Source organism: Chrysemys picta, chromosome 7 (genome assembly GCF_011386835.1).
Source record: "Chrysemys picta bellii isolate R12L10 chromosome 7, ASM1138683v2, whole genome shotgun sequence".
NCBI lineage: Eukaryota > Metazoa > Chordata > Testudines > Emydidae > Chrysemys > Chrysemys picta.
In genome coordinates this window covers 28,741,168-28,765,530 of record NC_088797.1, presented here as the reverse complement: position 1 = coordinate 28,765,530, position 24,363 = coordinate 28,741,168, and the positions used below count along the sequence as shown (strand labels likewise).

Here is a 24,363-nt window from a genome sequence, read left to right as displayed (position 1 = left end):
GGTTTTTAAAATGTTTAAGAAGCTTCATTTAAAATTAAATTAAAATGCAGAGCCCCCCGGACTGGTGGCAAGGACCTGGGCAGTGTGAGTGCCACTGAAAATCAGCTCACGGGCCGCCTTCGGCAGGCATGCCATAGGTTGCCTACCCCTGATCTAGACACAGAGATGCTGCTTACTAGTAACAAGGCTGCTGTATTTGCATTAAAATGAGATGTGGCTGTCTGAGAGGACTCTGTTTTGTACAGTGCTTTTGCTATAAACAGAAATCATCTCACTCTAATGAGGTTTCCAATACAGTTTTGGCATGAAGATTGAAAACCCTTTTACATTTCAGAAGCGTTTTAGTTCAGTTTCCTTAGAGAGGAGCCACTGCTGGATTTAAGCAGCACATGGAGAGTCACATTTGGTTGTTGAAGTTCTAAATTAGAGATGGTGTGCTGGGGAAAAAAATCACTCTGACGTTAACTACAGGGCAAGACACAGGAAGAACAGAATATAATTAAAGCACTTTCCAACTTGGAGGTAGGCACAATGCTGGATCAGTGTGCAACTCTGGCAGCAGAGCTGTGGGTTGTGCTCACTGATGACATTATCATGGCAATTCTACAGGAAATGCTGCAAGCACTGTCACAGTTTTTCCTATAATAAGATTCCCTGACCTTGTGGCTATTAGATCGAAATAGACATGAGAGACGATGGGGCCGACGGAAGAAAAAAACATCTCAACATATTGCTCTGCTGGGTAAAGACAAATGATGTTATTTCATTTACACAGAATCTTTATTCATGTCACCTTATGTTATATATTTAAATAGTCCTGTGACCCACTCCTGACCTTGCTGTATGTGTATGTAAATGAGGAGCTCCTCTGGTGAAGTTAACATAGTTACACCACTGAAAACACAGAGTTTTCGAAATGTAATAGACAAACAATGCTGTCTAGTTATGGCTGGCTTCTGCTCCCATCCACTGCAGGCCTTCCTCAATTGGTCACAAATTGGTGCCAAAATGGATCTGTTATTCAGAAATCTGGTTCTGTGTCTCCCTCTCCTCCCCAGGCCTGCTATTGCCTCTCCTGAAATTTGTCTCGGAAGGAAACAATGTATTACAAGATCAGTTGTTTCTAAGAGGATAATGCAGGTTGTTCTCTTTGGAGTAAGATGATCAGACTGAAGAGTCCGATGAATTCTTCGGTATAAACTATCCTGTCATTACTATCTTCTTAGGGTGCTCTGAAACTCAGACACTGGGAAAAAATTGCAGATTTTCTGGTAAAAGCCCCAACTCAGGAAGGCACTTAAACACATGAGTAGTCTCACTGGCATCAATGGAACTACTCACATGCTTAAGGCTAGGCCCATGCTTACAGCCCTTGCTGGGTCAAGGCCATAGCCATTAATTGATGGGCACGCAGGGCCCATGAATGTTGACTGGTGTATGTGACAGGATAGTCAAATACCTGAAGAGGCTGCCAGGTTTCTGTTGGGTGGCTTTTTCCCCCTCTTCCTTCAGGGTTTAGTTTATAGGTTTGGGAGATTACAGCCCAAATACCCACACACCAGAGAACCAGGTATTGTTTACAAGAGGACACTAAGGACTGCACCAAGTGAGCCCAGTAAGGCCACAGGAAACTGTTCAAATGGTAGGAAGAGGAGATCAGACAGTCAGTAAGGAGGTGGGTCGGGGGCTGGGGGGGGAGAACTAACCAGTAGGTGCTAACTAATACCTGCCTAATCAAACTGTTAATATTGACAACCCCTGGGATGTGTTTTGACTGTTAGTTAGTTGGTTATTGCTGCTCCAGCCTTTTTCCCCTCCCAAGCTGATTGACTGGAGCTCTAGTGTTATATAAGCCAACCCACTCATCCAGGCTCTTTGCCATAGGGGGTCATGCATGGGATGTCACTTAGGTTCTAAATGGGAAAAAGACCACTTTGGGTTAGATAAGGGAAAAGTATAAATCAAAGCATTGGCGATTACAGTCAAAAACTAAACGGCCCAGTGAAAGGACCTTTGTACAACTTCTTACTACTCTTTGGGCCATGGTGGGGACATCTACCCATCAAGATGTCAGAAGAGATGCTTGCTGGGGGTGCTGGAGGAGCTAGAGCACGGATCCTGTCTATCCACCCTTAGGTACAGACCAGAAGTTAAGGAGTGGGATGAAGTATAAGCCCTGAGTCCTTTAGGGGCAGCTACTAAACCAGAGACAAGATTGTTCGGTGGCCCACCTGACCAAGTGAGGGCAATTCTAAAGTGGCTCGCTGTTCAGTGGGCTGGGACAGAAGGGAGGCAGCAGACAGATGACACTCCACAGGCTGACGAGTTCCAGAGATTTCAGGAAGATCAACAGAACAGGGAGGGCCCAGCCACGTGAAGAAAGGGCTGCAATGTTCAAGGCTCTTAAAGAGATGGACTCCTATCAGATTCCAATGTGGAAAGGCCCTGAGATGACACACCTGATGCCAGGAGACAATACAGAACCTTATATTACCACATTGAAAAGAATGGGCCCTATCATATGGGTGGCCATAAGGGCAGGGGGTTCTGAGACTTGTCCCATTTTTCAGAAAGATGTGACTGGGGAGAGACTGCTATAAATGTGGTGAAACAGGACGTGCATATAGGTTTTGCCCTAAGATGCAACCATAATCCAGGTGTAGTACTAGAAACCTGTTCTCTGGGGGTGGGAAATTTCGCAATAAGAGGCTTGTCTACACAGGACCTTTTACCAATTATATTGGTATAATTATACCAGTATAGTTAAACCACCATAGTTATACCAGTATAATTCCCCCTGGGGAGACTCTTATTCCAGAATGAGAGGCTTTTTAAAAAAAACTTTGGTTTAGCTTCATCCCTTTCTAACGTGACATAAACCCCAAAATCCCACTCTTATTCCACCCAGGGAGTTATACTGGCATAACTATAGTGATTTAAATCCACACCTTAGCTTATATTGGTATAACTTTCCTGTGTAGACAAGTCCTAAGACTGGGGTACTTGAGAGTGAACCTTGAAAGACTCTAGAATCATAAACCCACAAAGCCAATACCTGATACTATGATTAACTGTGTCCATGGGGATACAAAGGAATATCAAGGAATGGCTGTTAAGTTAAAATTGATGGGCAAAACATTCCCGTGAAGGTGGGGCCGGTGAAGAGATTGCCCTACCAAGCAGTTTGGGGAAGGATCTCCCCAGTTTCTTTTGTACTCTGGAGTAGGTCATAAGAGAACCCACCCATTGTGAACGTCACTACTTGTAGCCAGGTTCAGGAACAGAAAGACCCCAGGCAGGGAGAAGGAGCAGGAGGAAAGAAGACTCCTACTGACATCAATGAGAGCAAGATTGGGCCCAAAATGCAAAACAAACAAAGAAACAACCTCCCCCTCAAATCTTATTTTCAGTCCTGTCTCCCTGTACTTCCCACACATGCTTTAGCCTGACACCAACTCTTGACGTGTTAAGAAAGACTTTCGCAAGTTTTTCAGGATTTTACCCACAGAAGAAACAATATAACGTGTGATCAAGCCACCTTAGAAAATCTTACAGTGCTTCATGTTAAAATACATATTTTCAGCCAGAAACAAAAACACATCATGCAGCTTTGATTATTATTTCTGAAGTCCCTGTCAAATATGCTGGACTACTTCAGTTTCCTGGCTATACCAAAACTAAACAAACTTCCCTGGAAAGGAAAGAACCATGTAAATCTGAAAAACCTACTTGGTAGCTTCCAAAGCTTGATAGTTCTGCCATCCCACAGAGTCAAAGGGTCATTGTTTGAAGCCTACCCTTGCTCAATCTATTAGAACAATGATAACAGAGAGTTTCCAGAGCATGGCAGTCAGGAAACCTTGCAAGGTTTTGAATACACACAAACTGAACCAGCTAGTGATGAGGATTGTAGGGACAGTGCCCCTATACTCATGTAGTATAAAGAATACAGATGGGAATGAACAATCCTGACAAAAAGATCAGGTCCATTTCTTAGTAAGGCTTTGGGTTTTTTAAGTGTCATTCTTAAATGAACCAGTAAAAAGAGAGAGAATTACATCCTTTAAACGGCTGTGTTCCTCTACACCAGTATAAAACACAAATACGGCTTAAGAGCTATAATTGCTTAGGATATCCTTTTAAGGTGTGTATTAAAAACATTCATACCCAAATGATAAATATTTTAAAAGAAGCATTTACAAAAATAAATGATCCATTTCCACAAGTTCATATAGAGTTGACCATTTGAAAGCACCTTGAAGCAGCATATTTACTGCTAAAGCCGTTAACTAAATCTTTGGTATAATATATAGTGTGTGTATATTTGTTTTTCCATTGGCAGGTATACTGTACAGAAGACTGAAGAAGCAGCTTTTCCTTAATTTTTCCTTGATGTATCTTCCATGTATACCATACAAATATTTCTAACATGTCTTCCTATGATAATAGGAGAAAATCCCAATATTTTCTTGGCTCCTCCTATAACTTTTGGATCTAAAACAAAAACAAAAAGGTAGGAGTGAAAAAAGAAAGTGAACTAATCAATTGATAAGTACAGTTTTAATAAACAGAGTTTTGCAAAGATTCTTTACAAAAATGCTTCCGGGGAAAAGTTGTTCCTTTGAATACTTTGTAAATTAACTGAACTGAAAAGCCTACCTAAGGGACCTTTGATTTGCAAAAGCAATTTAACAGGGAGTAGTTCAGAATCTCAAGTTAAAAAAAAAATCTATGGATCACTTTTGACACACGTTCAATATTTATCCAAATGATTTCTTTGGCTTAAGTTGTCCATGAGCTGGTGTTTGTCAACAGCACTAGAGCTCTGGGGAAGGAATAAACACTATGTTCAACTGAAGCTAGAACGGGAGGGATTCAAGGAAGCAGAATCATAGAAATCTAGGACTGGAAGGGACCTTGAAAGGTGTTCAGATCCAATCCCCTGCACTGAGGCAGGACCAAGTAAACCTAGTCCATCCCTGACAGGTGTTTGTCCGAAAAACAAACTGTTCTTAAAAACCTCCAATAATGGGGATTTTACAACCTCCCTCAGAAGACTGTTCCAGAGCTGAACTACCCTTTTAGTTAGCAAGTTTTTCCTAATATCTGACCTCAATCTCCTTTGCTGCTGATTAAGCCCATTACTTTTTGTCCTACCTTCAGTGGACATGGAGAACAATTGGTCACAGTCCTCTTTATAACATACTGGAAGACTGTTATCAAGTCACCACCTCAGTCTTCTTTTCTCAAGACTAAACATGCCCAGTTTTTTTAACCTTTCCTCATAGGTCGGGTTTGCTAAACCTTTTCTCATTTTTGTTGCTCTCCTCTGGACTCTCTCCAATATGTCCACATGTTTCCTAGCGTGGGACCCAGAATTAAACACAATACTTCAGCTGAGGCCTCCCCAATGCTGAGCAGAGTGGGACAATTACCTTCTGTTGCTTACATCCGGCACTCCTCTTAATATGTCCCAGAATGATAGCAGGCTTCTTTGCAACTGAATCACATTGATGACTCATATTCAAATTGTTATATGTGCACTCTGGTGCTGTGGCAGGCAACCAGCATTTGCCCACTGTAATGAGCAGTGTTAAGCAAAAAAACAAAGAATTTCCTCCAAAAGAAAAAGATGAACATCCTCATGGTAAATACACAAAGCTCAAGTTATGACTCAATTTGCCAAGATCATTATGGCCCAAGCAGTATCTTCCTCAGAAGAAGCAAATAAAGTTGAAACAACGAGGAGTCCTTGTGGCACCCTAGAGACTAACAAATTTATTTGGGCATAAGCTTCTGTGGGCTAAAACCCACTTCTTTTCATATGCTGCGTATTTATACTTCCCAACTGTATGTTCCACTCCACGCATCTGATGAAGTGTGTTTTAGCCCACGAAAGCTTATGCCCAAATAAATTTGTTAGTCTCTAAGGTGCCACGAAGATTCCTTGTTGTTTTTGCTGATACAGACTAACACGGCTACCACTCTGAATAAAGTTGAAATACTCTAAGGGTGGGATTCACACACCCTGTCATGGACCCTTAGCCCCACTCAGGTGGCAGAAAGAGGCCATAATCCAGTCTCAGATCCATCACATCAATCCTCCACTGGCATAGGGTCCATTAAGGCAACAGCTCTAAGTGGTGTTGGGGTGGGCCCTCAGAATCAGGGCATTGTTACCAGCCTCTTAATTTCACCTCCTGCCAGCACCCACACACATATATCCCTGCATGGAGCAGAGCTCCAGTGTCAGGAGAATCTGCCAGTATTTATTTTCTGATAGTTAGGTGCTTAGATACCAGGTGATGGGTGTTGTATTAGGTCACAAATTGACAAATATTTATATAAACCTTATTTACAATTGATTTTTCCACATACTTTAAAGAGAACCTTGTCAAATATTAATGTGCCCCAATACCTATTTCTTTAGATGTCATATTGTTGGGAGTCTTTTATACTGCAGGGAAAAAATATTAAATCAGCTATGAAATGGGGGCCCAGTTCTCCAACCCTTCCTATGCTGTGTAGTACTCATTCACACTACTTGAAGCCAATGGATTACTCACATTAGCATTAGTCATCTTGAGTAAGGGCTGAAGAACAGGGCCCTGGGCAATGCACAAGTCCTTAATTCTCATAACAAGCAGACCTACTAATTTACTGGAGGGGACTTGTACAGAGTGGAGGGGGTGGGCGGCTGGTGTTTATTCATGAGCCATTAAAAGGTGCATGCCATTAGGGAGGAAATCTAGGAAAACTACTCTGCATGCAAATGGTACAGATCACAACAATAAAAATGATTTTTTCTATATAAGTCAGGTATTTGTACTGATCATATGCTGAAGGTTCAGACAGAAATAAAAAAGAATTCCCTCCTTGTGATTAAGTAACTGAGAGTGCAGGCACTGATCAGGCTTCAATTAACTACTTAAATAAGTTTTCTAATTTGGAAGCATGAATCCTCTCTGTCTGCTGTAGCAATGGGAGTTCACAATACTATGGTTCAGATCTTTAAAAAGTAACTCTTCTCATTTGTGAGCTTTTTATTAATTATCTCCTGGCACTTCTGGGGCACAGGTTGCATCCTAACCTCATTAACAAATGATGACATCTTCCATTAGCTCTAGTGTAGAAGCAGCTTTTATTCAAGATATTATTTCAAAAAAGAACTAGATAAATTCATGGAGGATAGGTCCATCAATGGCTATTAGCCAGGATGGGTAGGGATGGTGTCCCTAGCCTCTGTTTGCCAGAAGCTGGGAATGGGTGACAGGGGATGGAGCACTTGATGATTACCTGTGTTGTTCATTCCCTCTGGGGCCCCTGGCATTGGCCACTATTGGAAGACAGAACACTGGGCTAGAAGGACCTTTGGTCTGACCCAGTATGGCCGTTCTTATGTTCTTAAGATATACAGGGAACCCCTCAAATGTGTTTTACCTTAAGGTGACTGAGAATAAAAATTTCCCTTTAAAACAATTCCAGAGTAGATTACCTGGGTTCCAGCAGTACATGAACAATGCTAATCCTGCAGCAACACTAAAGCAAGCAAGGAAGAACATGGGACCTAAGGACGAAAAAGGAAAAGTGAATTTAGTAAAAGAGCAGAGAAAAGTGAAAGTTTAGTTTATCTGATGATTCACTAACCTCTGTTATTATGAATAGGCATGGCTAAGATTGTTCACATGACATTTGCATAATCATAATTAGGTATATTCTGTGCTTACTGTACTATAAAATATAATCACTTTATTGTAAGTATTTTGTATTATAATTACTCTGACATTGTTAGCCTCTCTTGTTCTAATAAGAACTCAGAATGGGAGGCCTAATTACACTGCACATGAAGAAGGTCTTAGATTTACATAAAAATGTCTAGTTTGTGTAAAAAAAAACACCTCCTTTTTTTTGTTTTTAAACAAAAATGGCAAACTAAGGGCCAGATTTTGATACCCTCACTCACACTGAGGAGCCCCTAACTCCCCGAGTCGTCGCACGGATGTCAGTGAACTACTCGTAGAGTAAGGTACTATTCACTGAGAGTGACGGTATTGAAATGTGGCCCCAAATAAGTAGTTTTTCATAATGTTTCCTTTTTATACTTTGTATCCTTCATCCTTCCCTTCTCCCGGCTCTCCACCAGGAAGAATTACTGCTCTTTATGGGTCCAGTCCTTCAGTCCATGCTCAAAACTCCTGACTTCAGTTACCTTGACTTTCCTGAGAATTTTCTCTGAGCGAGGACTGCAGGATCAGATCTCATGAAATAAACTACGGCCAGAAAGAAAAAGAAAAGGAAAAAGGCCAGTCATCACCCATTCTGTGTGTAATTAGCAACCAAGGTTTTCCCATTTCTGAGTGGATATACATCTCATTTATTTAAATGACAGCTATCAATATAGAGATGTATATTCTTACTTATATAAAATGATCCGGGAAGAGTATTGTGTGTGATTGCATTTAGATGTGCACTGCAAAGTAATGAATACGGTATTTAAAATGTTTTCTGTTGCTGTTCATGGTTCTGAATGCAACTGAGATGCAAAGCTATTTGTATATTTAATTCTAATCCCTGACTGGAAATCATTTTAACATTTCCAACTGAAATGAAATATGGTACTTATATTGAAGTACGATAGAACCTTGCTAATCCACACTTCACTCAGCCAGACAAAAATTGGCCAATGTTTAATAGCTGAGTTCTGTAGGGAGGCCTCAGATTACCACAACTTCTTCCGTATATTTACTGGGAAATGCTATCATGAATACACCTAAACTGCATCTAGCCTTTTAGGGGCAAATACCAGTTCTAGCCTAACAAATGGACTACGTGCTGGGGTTGCCCACAGACACAGGAAGAGCAGGAAGTAGACATTTTCCAGCAGTGCAGTCATTCTGCAGTTGCTACTTCAGGCTCATCATTGCAATCGTTTGGTATGGCTGCCTAGGGAAAATGGCTAGTGGATACGAGTAGTCTCCAATCCACAGCCCCTTATTCAGCATGATGGAGCACAAAGGTTCGCTGACCTTCGCACAGCTTCCTAAAAAGCTCCCCCACCCCCCTCCTTGTGCTGGCTATGTTGCTGTCAGAACCCCAACATAGCACTGAGTGGGGCAAGGGAAGAGACACAATTTTCCCTTAATGGACAAAGTATATTGTTCACCATTGTTATTGGGGTTTTTCGTTATTGCTGTTGGTTTTCTCTTATTTGTTTGGTTGCTTTTTGTCTACTCACTAATCTGCAAAAGTGATTTAGCAAGGTTCTTCTGTAAAAGCAGAAGTCGTTGTAAAACCCTTTATTGCTAAAGCATTAGAACAGCATGGGAAATTAAACTCTAGTTAAAAATATGCCAAATTTAAAAATAATGCCAATGTAAATGTTGCCTAAAGCTCTATAATCTCTTGACTTCTATGAGACCAGATTTCTCAGTTGCAGGCTGAATAGGTTTTCCTTTAATACAAGTTAAATGCATTTAAATAGCTACAATAAAGGCATAAGAGAACAAATGATTTGTTCCATAAATGTAAATTAAGTTGTAAAATAAACTGCATCTTCAACTGAAAGTATCATTCTGTTCAATGGTACTGTATGCATTTTATTTACCCCTGTCAGTTAGAATATATTTCTCCTTGTCTGTGTCTATCCCTGTGGAAGCTGAGGTTTCTAGAAATAAAAGCAACACACCAAGAGTTAGTATTGAGCTCAAGCCAACACACTTCTGTATCAATTCATGCAAAACAGAGGGAAAGTCTGTATTACCACTTTTCAGAGAGAGAGAGAGCCAATCTTTATGTGAAATATTTCACCCCTCCTAAGGACATGTCACAGCTGCAGTTAAATCAGGGCCTGTGTTTATTAAAGAAATAGGGAATTCATCATTTCAACACAGGTGGAAGGCATTGAGGTTTTATAGTCCTGGTCCAGCAAAGCACTTAATCACATGCATAACTTTAAGCATGCCAGTAGTCCCACTGGGACCTGATGGGCAACCGGTGAAAGTACTCACATGTGTAAAATCACGCCTATGACTAAGAGCCTTGCTAGACTGAGGCCTCAAACAGTCAGATTGTTCTATACATTTCTCCTGTCAGATATGTGAATGCCCAGAGAGTTGGAGGAAGGTTGGTAATACATTACATCAGAGAGAGGCTTTCATCCTGGGACAAAGTTTAAATCACCAGTCACTATGAAAACGGATAGCTACAAAAATATCAGGATTTCAACAAGGGTTTATTCCCACAGCCATCGATGTTCTCCTCGTTGTCCTACAACCAAGTCATGGTACTGTGTTTGTGCCATGAAAACAACCTACATGGCGATGGATTCGGAGAGCCAACATCAGAAACCGAATTCTGCTTTCAGATACATACATATGCAACTCCCATTGATGTCAATGGGTTCTGCATGCTCAGACCTGGCACATGGGATGTGGTCCTGAGATCGGTACTTTTCTGTAAAATCGAACAGAAGGGGAATCCAGCCTGTCAACAAAGTTTTCCACTGTTAGCAATGGCAGCTGGAGAAGTCATTTATTTAATTTGACCGAGCTTATCAGTTTGCTATAGTGTGAAAGCAACCTCTGTCCCCATTCAGGGAACTAAACATGCATGTCTCAGAGTGTGTATATCTAGCATTGCTTGGCGCGTGTTATCACGGTTTATTACACTGCCTGTCCACTGGTTTAGATAGATGGTTGACCACATACCACTTTCTAGAAGACAATGCAGTTGGGCTCAGCACTAGCTCAAGAACGGGGACAGGATGGAACAGGGGACACAGTGATAGTAACCAGGCAGCCAATCCCCTGGGTAGGTTTTGGCCAGGATCCTGGGACTGTCCCCCAGTACTGGGACATTTGGTTACCCTAAATGATGGCAAATGAGTGGGCCTATGTTATTACCAAAGCCCAGAGAGGGCAGAGTCTGCAACTCTTACCCTGGGCCAGGCTGCTGGAACAATTTTTATAGTGGAGGTGCTGATGATGGAAACCATGCATTTGGGTTATTATTACTTCAAGCCAGGGGGTGCAGCAGCACCAACACCCCTAGTTCCAGCACCACTGCCCTGGGCAGGAGGGGATCATCCTTCAAGAGACACCTAGGCCTCTGAGAATGTGGAGCTCAACCTGGCGTAGGTCTGGCAGGCCCCTTACTGTGGAAACACCAGGACCGAATAATATTGCTCCTAGAGTTTAATTCATATTACAAAATTGTTCCACTGAAACACTGTCTGATTCGTGGAAGGAGGTTTTCAGTCAGAAGAATTTAGTTGTGGGAGGCTGGTTAATTTTTCAAATAAAAACAATCTACAGTTTGTGCGAATTCCAAATTTGCATTGCATTGCATTGAGGCAATTTGAGACCTTTTATTTTAGTGATTTTTCTGGTACCTTTGTGTCCAATCAGCCCATCCAGCTCCCTGGGCAGTTGGAACAAAAGCATGGCAGACTTCCCCCCGAGGGTGGTGCAGAATAGGGCAAATGGCACCTCCTCGGCATCATTTCCGCTTCTACCGCAGAAATGCCTCTGGGCTCTGGATCCACAAGTGGGTCGCGGAGGTGCACGAGCCCTCGCTACACACCACACCAATCCAACGTAGTAAACCTGCCCGGGTTAGTTCTGCCTTAGCCAGCATTAGCTTGGGAGCTGTCTTCTCCTGTGCTCTGACATCCCTCTGAGTGGCGTTACAGAAGCACTCACTGAAGTGGAAGCCTCGGGCTGCACAGATATCACTGAACCTTTCTGCCAAGCGGTTGGCGAGGGTCAAGAGAAAAAAGCCCTTCTCCAAAGCCTCTATGGAGTCCTCGAAACCTATGATGATTGATCGGCTGGTTTTGAGGGATGGCCTGCTTGCCTGCTGCATGAGAACCACCCACAAGGACAATGCCAGGAGCACCCTAGGAAAGAGACCCTGCAGCGTTCCCAGCCCCTTTTCAGGGTAGTCCTGTGTGGGGGATGATCTAGACCTTTATCATTCTGTTCTCTATCAGTATAAAGAGAAATGAAAAATGAACTTCAATCAGTATCAGAGAATGAGAATTGATTCATAGCTTCAGAATACATCAGAAACAGTCAGTATCGTGTATCTCACTCCTCCCCCATGTCCGATGGGACTCTTGCAACACGACTAGAGATTTATCTTCAAGCTCTATATTTAATGAGAAGGGAAGAATTTTTGTTGTCTTTTAAAATTGTGAAATAACTTTGAAATTTACAGTAGTTTTTCTTTAAAAAGGCAATTTGGAGAAAATATTTCCCCAGACCCCAAATCGTGTTTGTATTATATGTTATCGAGTCGTAGGGCTGGAAGGGACCTTGAGAGGTCAGCTAGTCCAGACCCCTGCACTGAGGCAGGACCAAGGGAACCTAGACCATCCCTGACAGGTATTTGTCTAACCCAGGGGTCGGCAACCTTTCAGAAGTGGTGTGCCGAGTCTTCATTTATTCACTGTAATTTAAGGTTTTGCGTGCCAGTAATACATTTTAACGTTTTTTAGAAGGTCTCTCTCTATAAGTCTGTATATAATATAACTAAACTACTGTTGTATGTAAAGTAAACAAGGTTTTCAAAATGTTTAACAAGCTTCATTTAAAATTAAATTAAAATGCTGATCTTAAGCCCCCGGCCTGCTCAGCCCGCTGCCAGCCTGGGGTTCCGTTCACCTAGGCCGGCAGCGGGCTGAGTGGGGCCTGTGGCCGGAACCCTGGTTGGCAAGGGGCTGGCAGCCAGAACCCCAGGCCAGCAGCAAGAACCCCAGACCGGCAGCGGGCTGAGCGGGGCTGGGGGCTGGGACCCCAGACTGGCGGCGGGCTGAGCGGGGCTGGCACCCCAGACCAGCAGCGGGCCGAGCGGCTCAGCCCGCTGCCTTTCTGGGGTTCCGTCCGCTGGCTCCTGCCAGACAGGGTCCCGTCTGCTGGCCCCGCTCAGCCCGCTGCCAGTCTGGAGTACTGGCTGCTGGCTCCTTGCCAGCTGGGGTCCCAGCCACTGGCCCCACTCAGCCTGCTGCCAACCCGGTGCTCAGGGTGGGTGTGGGGATGTGGGGGATGCAAGAGTCAGGACATGGGGTGTGGGGGGGCTGGGTATGTGTGGAGGGTGCAGGAGTCAGGGCAGAGGGCTGGGGCATGTGAGGGGGTGCAGGAGTAAAGGCCTGGGGTGTGAGGGGGCTGGGATGTGTGGAGGGTGCAGGAATCAGGGATGGGGTCATGGGGAGGATGCAGGGGGCTGGGGTGCAAGGCGGGTGCAGGGGTCAGGGCAGAGGGCGCTGGGATCAGGGGGATGCTCCCAGCCCCCTGCCCCCTGAGCAGCTCATGGCAGGGGGCTGGAGGCAGGGGGAAGGGAAGTTTTCTTAATCTTTTATCATTTTTTGTTGCTCTCCTTTGGACATTCTCCAATTTGTCCACATCTTTTCAAAAGTGCGGTGCCCAGAACTGGACAACCAGACACAGTACTCCAGCTGAGGCATCCCCAGTGCTGAGTAGAGCAGGACAATTACCTCCCAAGTCTTACATAGGACATATCTGTTAATACACCCCAGAATAACATTAGGCTTTTTTGCAACTGCATCACATTGTTGACTCATATTCAGATTGTGGTTCACTATACCCTCAGATTATTTTCGACAGTGCTACCACCTCGCCAGTTATTTCCCATTTTGTAGCTGTGAATTTGATTTTTCCTTTCCAAGGGTGTACTTTGCACTTGCCTTTATTGAATTTTATCTTGTTAATTTCAGACCATTTGTCCAATTTGTCATGGTCGTTTTGAATTCTAATCCTGTCCTCCAAAGTACTTGCAATCCCTCCCAGTTTGGTGCCATCTGCATATTTCATAAGCACACTCTCCACTCCATTATCCAAGTCACAAGCAAACCTTTATCCAAGTGTATCCTTTGAGTATGGACTTTCAGCCAGTTGTGCACCCACTTTAGAGTAATTTCATCTATGACCACACGTCCCTAGTTTGCTTATGAGAATGTCATGTGCAACTGTATCAAAAGCCTTACTAAAAACATCAAGATATATCACATCTACTCCCCCACCCCCGCATCTGCTAGGTGAGTAACCCTATTAAAGAAGGCAATTAGGCTGGTTTGGCATGATTTGTTTTTGACAAATCCCACTGCAAACTCTTTTTTAGGTGTTCATAACTTTGCTCTAAATAAAGATTAGGCTGAAACCAAATAAAGATCTCAGCTTGAAGCTGTCATTTCTTTCTTCATATTTACAATGTCAGGGCCCAAATCTGCAAATCCTTAGCACATGCTTAACTTTACTCAACAACAGGACAATTTCTCATGCAAGTAAAGTTATGCATGTGCTTAATGGCTTGGAGGAGCAGGAGGATTCAAGTTTACCTCAGTGAGAAGTAAAAATAATAGGCTTCCTTTCTTCTGCTTTAGTTTAGAAAGGGGCTGTGTTTTTAAGAAGGTCACTTTTCATGGGCTGTTAGTTCATACATTAGTAATAATAAGACACACCAGCTGTGTAGCACTTTCACAAACATTAGCAAATTAATCCAGACTGAGGATCAACCAGTTTAGCTATCTAACCTCTAATATACAAATACTTATACTGCTCTCAGAATACATCATTTATTTCCTTATTATGTGAGACTAAGGAAGCTGCAGTCTATGACAATATAGTTCTAGTATGTGTTTTAGCACAGAGATTTTAATGATACTACTCATGTCTATGACGTAGGAGAGTCTGCTAAGGAATAGAGAATGTAATGCTGCTTTGTGGTTGTACCACACAAGTGAGGCAAAAGCAGTTGTGGGACTGCTTTGAATATTATTCAATGTACAAAATGCTGTCTCATTTACCCCACAGACGCAGTAACAGCTTGATGCTTTACTTCACTCTACACGTCTAGTTGCTATTCTTAATGTGTGAGGGCCCAATCCTGATACATCTACTCCCTGGAGTAGGCTCATGGCACAATTTTCAAAAGTGCTTAAGTCCCATTTTCAAAGGGACTTGGGCTTGTAGTGGGGTGATTCCCCACTCCTGCCTGGAAGGGCTTAAAACAGCCCTGGCAGAGGGCTGCAGCTCTAAAAGCTGGGCTGATTGGGGAAGCAGCCACAGCTGGGCCACACCCCAATCAGGCCACAGCTGGCCTGTATAAAAAGGCTGGGAGCCAGGTACTCAACAGTCTCTCTCTGTGCTTAGAGAGAGAGAAGGGCCTGGCTGCAGGAAGCAGAGACAGGGTACCTGAGTGGAGCAGGGCTAGGGAAAGCCTAGAAAGCCCCAGGCTGTGGCCTAGTAGGAGGCCAAGGGGTACCGGGGGTTGCAGAGGGCAGCCCAGGGATAGGCCAAGGCAGCAGGTCCAAACCCAACCTTGCCTGTGATGAGTGGCCTATACTGCAGTCTGCCCCAGGGAGTGGGGGCTAGTTGGTGCCTGGCAGTGGCCTTATTCTGAGGTGAGGTAGGGATAGTGGGTGGGGGTTCCCCAGGGAGGGGAGACCCTAGTACTGAGGGGTGTACTGCCAGGGGGCAGCACCCTAGATAAAAGGGTATGGGAGGGACATGAGGGCTGGAGGACAGGTGGACCACTGGCCTGCAGGGGGCGCTCCAATGCTGAAATGAGCTAATTCCCAGAGATGACCCGCAGGAGGCACTGCAGGGGTGAGTCCACTCCTCTACAGGGCTCTTAAAAACTTCCCATTTGATTAAAAAAACTAATGGGAATAGGCTCCTAAGTCATTAATGTGCTCTTGAAAATTTTACCCTCCGTGACTTCAGCAGGAGTATTTGGGTGAGCAAGGGCTGCAGAATCAAGCCCTTACTAAGTAATGACTGTTGCCTGTCCTCTACTTAGGCTGGAAGGGTAACTCTGTGCTTCTATTCCTGACTCCTTCAGCTAAAGCAACAGATTTCTTTGAGATGCTAGCGTGTTTGATCCAAGTTTCCACACAGCCTCAGCAGGGATGGCTTCTGCGAGGCACACATCAAATCAAAGAGCTGGACTTAATGCTGCTGTGATAATTACTAATGTGGATTTCTGATGTAGAAATGGACCCAAATCAAAGCCCACATGCAAACACCCTCCAACTGGGAGGGAAGTCTGGGCTAACTTTGGAGTCTGCATATTATCCAGGAGATGGCATGTGTGTGGTTTGAAAAGGATGCTATCTCCAAATCAGTAGGGGTTTCTAGTTCAGCGTGTACAACAGCTTTACTGCATAATGAGATGCTAGAGGAAGGCAGGAGGCTCAGTGTTTTGAAATATAGCAACTATTTTCCAGGTCAATTGTTCTGCAAAAAATTATTTGTTACATATTAATTAAAGACAGATGTTCGCATTTTTAGCCTGGCCTGTTTTTGACTTTACGCTGTCATTCTTAGGGGTTTGACCACATGACCAAAAACTCTGCTGGAATGTACTCAAAACCACCAGGGGGTTGAATGGTGCAGCATCAGTGCTATTAGACAGTTTGTAGGGACTTTGTAACATGCAGCCCCTTTGCAGCTTCATTAACCTAATTGCAACAGCCCTTCCTCATGCTACTCAAATTGTTTCAATGTGCTGAATGTATTTCACTTCCTCTTTGAGCATTTTTTTTCTTTCTCCAGTTTCATTGACAGAATGAGTCATACATGGCAAGCATTATTTTCCCAGCACGGTAAGTTGGACCACATCTCTCTCCTTTTAGAAAAAGATCTGCTTTACGGTATAGAAAATGGAAATAGCAATCAATCCTGCAAACACGTATGCATGTAATAAGGCCCATAGACTCAGTGTGACTACTCATGCCTATGTGTTTGCAGGATCAGGGTCCAGGTAACTAACACTGTGGTTTGCCATTGCAAGTATTTGTGAAACAAGCATGATCTAACATCTGATGTGTGTGGAGTTAATGAAGCACAGCTGGGTGATTTAAGAATTGAGTGGAAGCCAAGTCTCTGAGCTGCCTTGATTTTGTTACTTTGTGTGTCACACTTTTTATTTTAAAACATAGCTTTTATTTACTACAAGTCAGAATAAAGGCTTGAAAAATAAATAAATGCCCTTTTAAACAAAATGCATAAAAGGGAAAGGGGCAGTTATTAAAAGAGAACTTGAATTGGGTTATCTTTCTGCATTTTCATGTTGGGCACAAATTGTATCTTAAATACAGTGGCTGCGATTTCAAAGCTGGTAAAGAGATTTGGACATCCAATTCCAATCAAAATTAATGGTGCATCCAAATCCACTAGGTGGCTTCTAAAGTCTCCAGTCTGTAGAAAGTAGCACATGGGGCGGGGGGGGGAGGAAGCATTTAATTCCTCAAAATAAGCTGGGATGCCGGCAAAGGCAAATTTTGTGATACATTGACTCAGGGAAGCCACAAGTCTCCCAACTTACTCAAGATTTTCCTGCTTGGCAAATCATTATACAGTTGTTCGGCATTGATCTGCAAAGCCCTGTAAAATTCTTGACAGTGTTTGTCTCCTTTCTTTTGTAGGTGGCTTATAAGATCTGACAACCGAATATGAAGCAATGCCTTTGGATTTCTGAACTGTAAGAGAAAAAGCAGTCATTAGAACAAAGACTACAAAAGCAATGATACAGTGCTGAATTAGTTCCTACCCTACAGTTACATTATAAAAGTGAAAATACAGAGTTATGTTTATTTTGCTAAAAGTATCTGTCAGTACATGAGTATTCTAGGATAGGAAACAAAAATAATGATTCAGCCCTCAAATGTCAACATCTACAATTTAAACCACCTGCTTAACTTAGTTTGATCAAGCATTGTTTTAGCATTTGATCAACTGCAGTGTATCCCACGCAATAGGAGAGGTAATTGATGTTTATAATTTCCCAAGAGTTTGAGTTAGCAAGGAACCAATTTATTGTAAATATAGCACCAACAGAAATACTTTTGATGCCATTGGCTAATAAAAAGTTCTCTACTTCTAGTCTTATTAAAAATGCACATCTCAGAACTGGGATGAACATGTAAAAAGATTTTCCACAGTTTTCTGGAATTTGGCCAGGATATATTCTAGCCATCATGACAGTCCTAATGCATCACTCTTTGTGTTCATCTTGTCTTCCTATCCGTGTTACTACAGAGGAAGAGATGATCTTCCCCATGGTCTGACAAAGTACTGAACAGTAGTAAACCTTACAGTGAGAGTGAAAATGTTACACCTAGCCTTAACTGAAATCATTTAGACATGTGTGCATCTGGAAAGTCTCCAAAAATATCTCTGGCAAATCAATATGAAAGCATTACACTTAGGACCAGTAGGGTAGAGAGAGATAACATTACACTTAGGATCAATTCCTTATCTAGAGGGAGAGGAATGCCTTTGTATGCTCCTTACTCAGGCAGAATTCCCACTGAAGCCCTGAGAGGCCAGCAGTGTAAGGTGTGCAAGATGGAGCCTACTGTGTATAATGGGAATGATACATTTTGTAAATAAAAAAGAGAACACATGTGCATGAGCTCAAGGGAAAGTGTTCAGTTTCAGTATGAATGTAAGAGCGGCATCCAGCTTTCATAACACCACGACTTAAATTTACTCTGAATCCTAAATGAATGAGCCTTTCTTTAACTGTTTACATCTCACATCACCTAAGTCAGGCCTCTTCCCCTAAGTATGCAGATAGACTGGTTCGGAATCTGGTCTGACAGACACAGTCTTACACTGCAATAACTCCACTCGTTTCAGTGGTGGCTGATCGAATTGAAACTGGTGCGAGACAGGATCCAGCCCATTATTTTGAACTCTAAAGGTCTGATTCACCATTGCCCTCTGCATCTTGCATACAGAGCGAGTGCAAACTATTACCATTCTGATGTGCTGGCATTTTATATCCGCTTTGTACTGACATAAATCATTTTGCACCCAAAAGCAGGGACCACTTTAAAAAGGCTGGCTTTTCTGCCTCAGGCCTGATCTATAGTCCAAATTGTCCCAGTTTAACTAAGGGTGCATTTTTAAATCAGTTTAGTTAAACCCTTGTCTGGACACACTTAAATCAAATTAAACCTGGCTCGTATTGATTTAGCACGGGGATTCGCTTTAAAAACATACCTTTCATTAAATTGGTGCAACCTTGTAATAAAGACAAGGCCTCAGTTCCTCATGATCTCCATTTCCCAGATAATATTTTCCTAACGCACAGAGATGTGGTAAGGAGAGATTCATTAATAGCTGTGAGGCTCTCAAATACTACAGTGATGAGTGCACATTTTGTAGACCGTAAGAAAGCAAAGGGGTAACCATTCAGAGGTTTAGGGATTTGTCTTTTAGGTTGCCGTGGGCACCTTCACCAGTTGGTGTTCTAACCTAGATGCAGGACAGCCAGAAAATAAAGCTACATCCGGAAATACTGCAGGAATATCCAGTCACTTACCTTTTCTGCTTCTTTATTGGTGAGAATTTGGGGATAAACTCTGTTTAGCTGAAGAATAATTTTATCAACCAGATGCTCGCTCAGTCTGCCATTTCTCGTGAGAAAGTACATGTCCTGCCTCAGCCGATCACAGTAAGATGGATCTATGAACCAAAAAGCACGCAGAAAGAACCACTATTATTTGATGGCAAAACTATTTGTAATTTCCATAAATTGCCTCTTTTGTGATGAAGGTAACACAGATAAACCAACTTTGTTTCATAGTCCTAAAGTGTAAAGCTAGAAGGGACCACCAGATCCCTTAGTCTGATCTCCTGCACATCACAGGCCACCAACCCACCCAGCACCTGCACATGAAACCCAACAGCTGAAAGTAGATGAAAATATCACAGACCACGGGAGACTAGACTATTATGTGCCACAGGCAGAGAACAGCAGGGACCAAGGTGCAGCCGTGTTCAGAGCTCCATAATGGCTGGGAAATTATTAATAGCATAACTAATTAATAGGAGTGCTTCCCAAACTTTTGCAAGCTAAACCGGCTTTCAAGAAAATGCAATCAATTGTTGCCCCCCTTCCACCTCACCATATGCTCCATATGTTGTCAAGGGACCATCCATCTGCAATCATACATCTTCTGCACCTCCTCCACCTCTTTCCCCTCAGCAAATCTTTTGCACTCACCCTCCCTCTCCCAGAGGAATGCACTCCATACTTTGGGAAATGCTGACCTAAGATATTTATATACTACCAAGGCACTAATGGATGTATCAAATATCACCATTGCATCCACTTGTCAGAAAGATGTAACACTGCTGAAGGGATGGGGTGGAAAATACATTTCCTACCTTTTATAAATATTAAAGCAAGTTGTAATGTTTTAAACTATTTTAAAAACTCATTAATATAAAATCTTCTTTATCTCGCAGTGCTACCCACTATCACTTAGAATAGTAAAAAGGCACATCACTGAAATATTGCACATACATTATTCTCTTCTTCCCCCACTGGAAATGCAGCCGTCCCGCTTATGGCAACTGTACACAATAGTTTAGGGCAGGAAAGGAAGATGTCTACTATAGCCAGTCAGAATTGCTGGGGGAATTTAGTTAGATTGAATGAAGGAATCCTGCAGTCCTGACTCTGTGCTGACATCCAGGCAAAGTTCCCATTGACTTACTGCCAGTTTTGTCTGAACAAGACTTGCCACAAGGTATATTCCCAAAACTGAAATGCAGCCAGGGCGTTAGGAATAACATCTCTGCTAAAGTGCCAGGGAGTTCTTTATAGCTTTTATGTGACATACCAGGGTACAATCCAGACAAATGAGCAGCTGTGTCACCCCCTGCCCTGCACCCTTAGGTGCCTTACTATGGGCCACTCACAAGCAGCCTTCCAGCATGCAAGCCACACCCTGAGCATTTGTGCGTCAGCCACACTTGGGTTACACTCCGGCTCTCACCAGCCTTGGTTATACCGTAAGGTGACCCCAACACACCCCCAGTCTTAGAATTTGCTCCAGAAGTGTCCTGTCCTTCTCAGCCCTCTCCTGGGCAGTACAAAATATTTTAAGTCTGTTATTCCTTAAAGGGAATAATATGCATCTTTACACTCCATTTGGGAAAAGAGGAACTTCCAGTAGCAATAAATCCCTTCAATGAAAGTGCATAAAATACAGGTAGAAAATAATTAGAACTTCAAAATAAAATGTGTCATGTAAATTAAGTCCTTTGTAATCCTCAGTAAATTCAAGATTCCTGGGTTCCTGCATTGTTGTAGGCATCACTTCCAATTTTCCAGTAATTGCTTTTGCAGGAGCTTTCTCTTTAGAGCACAACATTCAACTAAAAATAGTTTGGATTGCTCTATGGCTATTCGTGTCCCAAATTTTAAAATACAGATCCATGCAGATTTCACAAATTATTGTTCCTTAGCTAGACTTTGAAAGAGGTGTTTATTCAGAACCATATTTGGTTAAAAATGCATGGTTCTATTACTGTCTTCTACATACTTAAGCATTCATTCTAGACATAAGAGGTACTGCAAATTGATCTGACTAGTGTAGGAAAAGAAACATGTAGTATATCCCAGGGTATATAGGTATCATTAAACTATATGAACAGGTTTTGTTGGTATTTTGGGCAACTAGACAGTACGTGATCCTGCCTAGCCTCCGTGCTTCACTAGCTAGACATGGTGAACTAAACGATGACGGGACAGCCTGAGCACAGAACCTTGACGTGCTACTCTCAGTGTAAATGCAGCCCCTGACATTTACGTATCAGAGGTTTAGTATTACATTTCCTTTTCTACAGCTGTGCGGCACTGAAAACGACCAGGAAAGGCTTCATTAAAACCTCCCAGAGTAACAATAATACAGTCAGAGGGCTAGTCACTCCCACTAAAATAAAGACATGGTCTATTGATATAGGAGAGGGCTTGCAATTCCATAGACACAATTGGATTTCAGTTAGACTGTTACTATTTATCCAGTATAGTAAATACTTTTACCAACCCTATATCTTTTCCATGTATTTCTAATTCTTACTTTCCAAATTACGTGCTTTAAGCAGTGTGTATTGAACTGTTAGGACCATAGACTCATAGACTTTAAGGTCAGAAGGGACCAGTATGATCATCTAGTCTGACCTCCTGCATGATGCAGGCCACAATAGCTGAACCACCCTCTTCCCTTGACTCAGCTGTTGAAGTCCCCAAATCCTGTGATTTAAGGACTTCAGGTCGCAGAGAATCCTCCAGCTAGTGACCCCTGCCCCATGCTGCGGAGGAAGGCGAAAAACCTCCAGGGCCTCTGCCAATCTACCCTGGAGGAAAATTCCTTCCCGACCCCAAATATGGCGATCAGTAGAACCCCGAGCATGCAGGCAAGATTCTCCAGCCAGACCCTCTTTGACCATTGATACTATTTGCCCGCGATGGCACGCTGTTGATTGATTGACTAAAATCACGTTATCCCATCAAACCATTCCCTCCATAAACTTATCGAGCTTAATCTTAAAGCCAGAGAGGTCTTTCGCCCCCACTGTTTCCCTCGGAAGGCTGTTCCAAAATTTCACCCCTCTGATGGTTAGAAACCTTCTTCTAATTTCAAGCCTAAGCTTCTCCACCGCTAGTTTATATCCATTCGTTCTCGTGTCCACATTATTACTGAGCTGAAATAATTCCTCTCCCTCCCTGGTATTTATCCCTCTGATATATTTAAAGAGAGCAATCATATCCCCCCTCAGCCTTCTTTTGGTTAGGGTAAACAAACCGAGCTCCTCGAGTCTCTTTTCATACGACAGGTTTTCCATTCCTCTGATCACCCTAGTGGCCCTTCTCTGTACCCGTTCCAGTTTGAGTTCATCCCTTTTAAACATTGGAGACCAGAACTGCACACAGTACTCCAAATGAGGTCTCACCAGTGCCTTGTATAACGGAAGCAGCATCTCCTTATTCCTACTAGATATACCTCGCCTAATGCATCCCAAGACCATATTAGCTTTTTTCACGGCCACGTCACATTGCCGACTCATAGTCATCCTGCGGTCAACCAGGACTCCGAGGTCTTTCTCCTCCTCTGTTACTTCCAACCGATGCGTCCCCAGCTTATAACTAAAATTCTTGTTAGTCATCCCTAAATGCATCACCTTACACTTTTCACTATTAAATTTCATCCTATTTCTATTACTCCAATTTACAAGGTCATCCAAGTCTCCCTGCAGAATATCCTGATCCTTCTCCGAATTGACAATACCTCCCAACTTTGTGTCATCCGCAAACTTTATCAGCCCACTCCTACATTTGGTTCCGAGGTCAGTGATAAATAGATTAAATAAAATGGGACCCAAAACCGAACCTTGAGGAACTCCACTGGTGACCTCCCTCCAACCTGACAGTTCACCTTTCAGTACGACCTGCTGCAGTCTCCCCTTTAACCAGTTCCTTATCCACCTCTGGATTTTCATATCGATCCCCATCTTTTCTAATTTAACCAATAATTCCTCGTGCGGTACCGTATCAAACGCTTTACTGAAATTGAGGTATATTAGGTCCACCGCATTTCCCTTATCTAAAAAGTCTGTTACTTTCTCAAAGAAGGAGATCAGGTTTGTTTGGCACGATCTGCCTTTCGTAAAACCATGCTGTAATTTGTTGCAATTGCCATCGACCTCAAGGTCCTTAACTACTTTCTCCTTCAAAATTTTTTTCCAGGACCTTGCATACTACAGATGTTAAACTAACAGGCCTGTAGTTACCCGGGTCACTTTTTTTCCCTTTCTTGAAAATAGGAACCACATTAGCTATTCTCCAGTCCAACGGTACCACCCCTGAGTTTATAGATTCATTAAATATTATCGCTAACGGGCTTGCAATTTCTCGCGCCAGTTCCTTCAATATTCTCGGATGAAGATCATCCGGTCCACCCGATTTAGTCCCGTTAAGGTGTTCAAGTTTGGCTCTACCTTGGATACGGTAATGTCAACCCCCCCTCCTTTATTCCCCTCTGTCTCGCCGCCACTATTTCTAAGCCCTTCATTAGCCTCATTAAAGACCGATGCAAAATATTCGTTTAGATATTGTGCCATCCCTAGATTATCCTTTATCGCCACTCCATCTACAGTCTTCAGCGGTCCCACTTCTTCTTTCTTTGTTTTCTTCCTGTTTATATGGCTATAAAACCTCTTACTATTAGTTTTAATTCCCCTCGCAAGGTCCAACTCTACACGGCTTTTAGCCTTTCTCACTCCATCTCTACATGCTCTGACCTCAATAAGGTAGGTTTCCTTACTGATCCCTCCCCTCTTCCACTCTTTGTACGCTTTCTGTTTTTTCTCAGTACCCCTTTGAGACGCTCGCTCATCCAGCTCGGTCTAAATCTCTTTCCTACTAACCGTTTTCCCTTTCTCAGGATACAGGCCTCCGACAGCTCCTGCAACTTCAATTTAAAATAATCCCAGGCGCCATCCGCCTTTAGATCCATAAATATGTTAGCCCAATCCACTTCCCTTACCA

The 24,363-nt window shown here is 42.9% G+C and overlaps 1 protein-coding gene across 9 annotated transcripts in view; it reads right to left on the bottom strand.

Annotated features, from left to right (window-relative positions):
* Window positions 1-24,363, bottom strand: part of CARD19 (caspase recruitment domain family member 19) — a 49,773-nt gene that overhangs the window by 3,751 nt on the left and 21,659 nt on the right. For 3 of the 9 annotated variants that reach the window (XM_005305434.4, XM_042849777.2, XM_005305435.5), the window contains exons 2-6: window positions 19,348-19,490; window positions 17,344-17,497; window positions 9,605-9,664; window positions 7,496-7,567; window positions 737-4,494 (exon numbers count right to left, since the gene is read on the bottom strand). In XM_005305434.4, coding sequence (XP_005305491.2) covers window positions 4,379-4,494; window positions 7,496-7,567; window positions 9,605-9,664; window positions 17,344-17,497; window positions 19,348-19,490 — 545 coding nt within the window. In that variant the 3' untranslated portion in view covers window positions 737-4,378. Of the gene's footprint in view, window positions 1-736; window positions 4,495-7,495; window positions 7,568-8,209; window positions 8,271-9,604; window positions 9,665-17,343; window positions 17,498-19,347; window positions 19,491-24,363 lie in introns of those variants that run through there. The other 6 variants (XM_065551012.1, XM_008179625.4, XM_065551013.1 and 3 more) reach the window with 4 other exon arrangements.